This window comes from Sinocyclocheilus anshuiensis, unplaced genomic scaffold (assembly GCF_001515605.1).
Source record: "Sinocyclocheilus anshuiensis isolate Anshui unplaced genomic scaffold, SAMN03320099.WGS_v1.1 scaffold320, whole genome shotgun sequence".
NCBI classification, from domain to species: domain Eukaryota; kingdom Metazoa; phylum Chordata; class Actinopteri; order Cypriniformes; family Cyprinidae; genus Sinocyclocheilus; species Sinocyclocheilus anshuiensis.
In genome coordinates, this window is record NW_015554092.1 from 397,535 (window position 1) to 402,426 (window position 4,892).

The following is a 4,892-nucleotide window of genomic DNA, read 5'->3' on the forward strand; positions in this document are numbered from 1 at the left end:
ACACAGACACACAGACACACAGACACAGACACACAGACACACAGACACAGACACACAGACACACAGACACAGACCACACACACACTTAACCCTTTGAAATCCTCACGTTGGACTAAAACTTACTGGCTTTGCTCACACAGGGTATAACATCTTCCCAAATGTGACCCTGGAGCACAAAAGCAGTCTTAAGTCACTGGGGTATATTTGTAGCAACAGCCAACAATACATTGTATGGGTAAAAAATATCCATTTTTCTTTTATGCTAAAAATCATTAGGATATTAAGTAAAGATAATGTTCCATGAAGATATTTTGTAAATTTCGTATTGTATAGGCCTATATATTAAAACTTAATTTTTGATTAGTAATTACCCTTATGACTGGTTTTGTGCTCCAGGGTCACAAATGTTTCATGATAACTTTTGTACTTTTTTAAAGCTGTTTTTCCCCTCCTTCTTATACTCGTGGTGTTCAAAAATTACCAAATTGCTTGTAAATCTCTCATTATGCTATATTATTATCAAATACTGGATTCAATCTTGTTTTCTATCGATTAGCATGGGTTTTGTGTTTCTTTCTGGAACTGGTTGATCTGAGGTTTAACTAATATCTGAGTTTATGCATTTCGGTTTTTGAGTGAAAGTTGCCAAAATTATCCGAAATAATGTTTTTTCACTCAAAAACGGATGTGCATGAGATCAGATCAATGAAGCAATGAGAGATTTACAAGCGATTCTTAAAATCTTGGTCACTTCTGGGTCAAACCCGCTCCGAGGCAGATCTCCTCACCTGAACGCGGAACTTCCACGTAGTTCCGACGGGAACGCCGGGAACGGGGCCGTAGTGATTGGAGGGGACGATTGTGCACTCTTTAGTGCGGCCCACACACGCCATACCCTAAAACACACACAACACACACACTTAACCAGAGCTGACCAACAATAATGAACAAAGTCTCTATCTGACTACCTATATTACACAAACTGATGTTTTTTCCTCAGTACCTGTCTGACTGTTATCACTTTGCTTATTTAAACGGGGAATCATCTCAGTTAACACCAGTAAAATATGGAGTGCCTCAAAGATCTGTCTTAGGCCCTCTGCTATTTTCAATATACATGTTGCCCCTTGGTAATATTATTAGAAAATACGGGATTATAAATATCAAAGAAAAGAGTCCATAATAAATGAGAGCACATGTGACTGATTTCAGATGCAGATTAGCATCTTTATGTAATGAAGGGGGTGGGACGCTTCAGATTCTAGAGGGCATTTGATTGGACGAGCTGAAATGTGGAATGATGTCATTAAAACTGTCAATGTTTACATTTTGAATGCATACATCTAATAAATAGAAATTTTATATTTAGCACAATAGCATATAGATGAGCTTAAGGCAGTGTTATTATTGTTAACAAAAACTAAAAACTTTTACTTTATTTGAAATAAAAATAAATAAAACAAATACATGATTGAAAATTAAACTAAAATGTTTTAAAAACTAAAATTACTAAAGCTAAAATTAAAATAAATCAAAACTAAAATGAAATAAACTAAATGACAAAAACAACAAAATTAGTAAAATTATATTAAAATAAAAACTCAATATTTAACCTCTTAATTGGCAAGTTTTGTAAGATAAACGAGTATATGTGTGTATTTATTAGGGTTTGCTTTAGTCTATAGTTATAATTAACTTTATAATACATAGTACATAAATACAAGTCTGTAATGTGTGTTCACATGATGAAAAGCTAATAATTAAATAATAAAAAATGTCAAATTAAAATACAGCAAAATAAAACACTTACTAAAAATGCATTAAATTATAAAAATGTCAATTTTTTAAAAACTACGATCATGTAACCGAATAGTATAAACACTCCGGTAAAACTCGTTCCTGAGCATTTACATTCATTGAGAGATGAGTGTTTGTTTCATCACAATTACAGTCTCTCTCGTGTCTCAATATCCCTCCTGTCGTTACATTAGTGAAGTCGTTTGGTGAATTATACAGTCGTTCGGAGCGTCATGTGTGTCCGCTCACACTCGTACCTGCTTTCCCACAATGCCTCAGCGCTCGTAAACGCTGCTCAGTGGGACTCTGGCCTTCAGCTGCGTTCTCTTTGAGTAAATGAGCGTCTAGAGCGCTTTTACACAAACAGGCCTTTGATCTGCAGATGAAGCTCATGTTCTTTGAGTTTTACAGCCGTTATTAATGAAGACACGCATCACAAAACCATCACCCTCCATTCAACAGGCTGCTAAAGCACACACACACACACACACACACACACACACACACACACACACACACACACACACACAAGAGAGAGAGAGAGAGAGAGAGAGAGAGAGAGAGAGATAGAGTGTGTGTGTGTGTGTGTGCGCGCGTGTGTGTGTGTGTGTCTGTGTGTGTGTTCATACCTTGCCCCAGTCTCTCTGGCTCTCTGTAGTCGCTGACGGCATCTTAGATTTCTTCTTGCTGGTTCTGAGTTTCTCTCCAGCTTTGACCACCTCGCTGCTGTCGTTCTTACAGGTGGGACAGTACCTGCACAGACACAGTCTCACGCCTCTGTCACGTGATCATCAGTTTTTTTTCAAACCTTTGCTTCTTTTGTACAAAACTTTACACACAAATCCAAGAACTGCACACAAAAAATGTAAAAAGCCTCACATCTCTTGCAAAATGAAGCACTGCGTTCAAAATATCACAAACACATCTCAAAAGCAAACATTTGCAAACACCTTTGCCATAATATTAATTCCTGTTAGATTTGTGTGTGTTACACAGAGAATTGTGTGTTGTGTTTTACAAAAAGTGCTTTATGAAATTGAAAGGCTGAGAATTAGTGTATGGTTTTGTAGATTTGGTGCATGCTTCTGCTGTTTGAGTGTCAGCTTTCAGAAACTGTGTGACAAGGAAAGATTTTGTGTGTAAGCAGATGAAAAAAACTAGGGATGCACCGAAATAAAAATTCTTGGCCGAAGCCGAACAAAATGAAACACTGGGCCGAAGGCCGAATACCGAACAGTTTTTTTTTTTCAGTTTGTTTCCCATGTATTTTGCCAATTGTTTTCACCATTGCATAAATTAAATAGCCAAAATGTGCTTTTTACCGTTTTGTCTTGGTTTTCGAAGAAAAGCTCAATTGCATAACAATTTAAAAAATATTTACTTAACAATGAACATTTTTTAACATTCTAGCAGACATTATACCAACAAAGCAAAATTTAACTTAAAATTAATAAGTTAGTAAAATCATATTTTTTGGCCATTTTTGAGACCCACTTCTTGAATAAATGCAGCCTTCCTGAGCAGAAGAGACTTCTTTTAAAACATTAGAAAATATTACAGATCCCAATTTGAACACTATGTGTGAATGCTATAATAGAGCTGTTGTAATTATTATTATCATTATTATTGTCTTACTTTTTTATTTTATTTCACAGAACAACAGTAAAATTATAATACTGTCATTTATGAATGTTGAAGGAGTTCTTGCTTTTTCTCAGCTTTTATTTTGGCAGAAACCCGCAGGAAGACCTCAGTGCTTCTTTTTGTTGACAACAGCAGGTTTATAAATGATTCTCACTAAGAATTTGGGAAGATGTTTGTCGCACGTATTGCATTGTCACATGTCTTGTAAAAATTCATAAAAAATGTGACTGAGCATCTGATGAGTAACGCGTCTCGTCATTATTCAGTACAATTTATTCGGTCTATTCACTTATTCAGAGCTTTTTTTGCTATATTCGGCCGAATAATTAGGGTCGCCGAACATTGGGTGCATCCCTGAGTGCAGTGTAAAGCGCGCCTCACCAGTCCTCGTCCTCGGGGATGGAGGTCAGCGGCGGGGTCAAGCAGTAGATGTGGAAGGCCATGTTACACTCGTCACACAGCAGCTGCATGTGAGCGTCCTGCTTCCCTCCACACACACAACACGAGCAGAAACGACACTCAGCATCCGGATCCGCTTTACAGTGCTTACACTCCGGACCCGACTTACCTGCACACACACACACGTTACACATGAACCGAACTCGCACTTCGGTGAATGTGGGTGTGTGTGTGTGTATCTGTGAGTGTGTGTTAAAGAGTCTGTGTGTGTGTGTGTGTGAGTGTGTGTGCATGTGTGTGTGTATCTGTGAGTGTGTGTTAAAGAGTCTGTGTGTGTGTGTGAGAGTGTGTGTGTGTGCATGTGTGTGTGTGTATCTGTGAGTGTGTGTTAAAGAGTCTGTGCCTGTGAGAGTGTGTGTGTTAAAGAGTCTGTGTGTGTGTGTGTGTTTGTGAGTGCATGTGTATCTGTGAGTGTGTGTTAAAGAGTCTGTGTGTGTGTGTGTGTGTGTGTGTGTGTGCATGTGTGTGTGTGTATCTGTGAGTGTGTGTTAAAGAGTCTGTGTGTGTGTGTGTGTGTGTGTGTGTGTGCATGTGTGTGTGTGTATCTGTGAGTGTGTGTTAAAGAGTCTGTGTGTGTGTGTGTGTGTGTGTGTGTGTGCATGTGTGTGTGTGTATCTGTGAGTGTGTGTTAAAGAGTCTGTGCCTGTGAGAGTGTGTGTGTTAAAGAGTCTGTGTGTGTGTCTTCCCTCCACACACACAACACGAGCAGAAACGACACTCAGCATCCGGATCCGCTTTACAGTGCTTACACTCCGGACCCGACTTACCTGCACACACACACACGTTACACATGAACCGAACTCGCACTTCGGTGAATGTGGGTGTGTGTGTGTGTATCTGTGAGTGTGTGTTAAAGAGTCTGTGTGTGTGTGTGTGTGAGTGTGTGTGCATGTGTGTGTGTATCTGTGAGTGTGTGTTAAAGAGTCTGTGTCTGTGAGAGTGTGTGTGTGTGTGTGTGTGTGTGTGTGTGTGTGTGTGTGAGTGTGTGTGTG

The 4,892-nt window shown here is 38.9% G+C and overlaps 1 protein-coding gene across 1 annotated transcript in view; it reads right to left on the bottom strand.

Moving 5' to 3' along the window:
• LOC107669276 (uncharacterized protein KIAA2026-like) overlaps window positions 1-4,892 on the bottom strand; it is a 68,828-nt gene that overhangs the window by 35,331 nt on the left and 28,605 nt on the right. The window contains exons 6-9 of the mRNA XM_016461453.1: window positions 4,587-4,667; window positions 3,823-3,928; window positions 2,427-2,550; window positions 789-896 (exon numbers count right to left, since the gene is read on the bottom strand). Coding sequence (XP_016316939.1) covers window positions 789-896; window positions 2,427-2,550; window positions 3,823-3,928; window positions 4,587-4,667 — 419 coding nt within the window. The remainder of the gene's footprint in view (window positions 1-788; window positions 897-2,426; window positions 2,551-3,822; window positions 3,929-4,586; window positions 4,668-4,892) is intronic.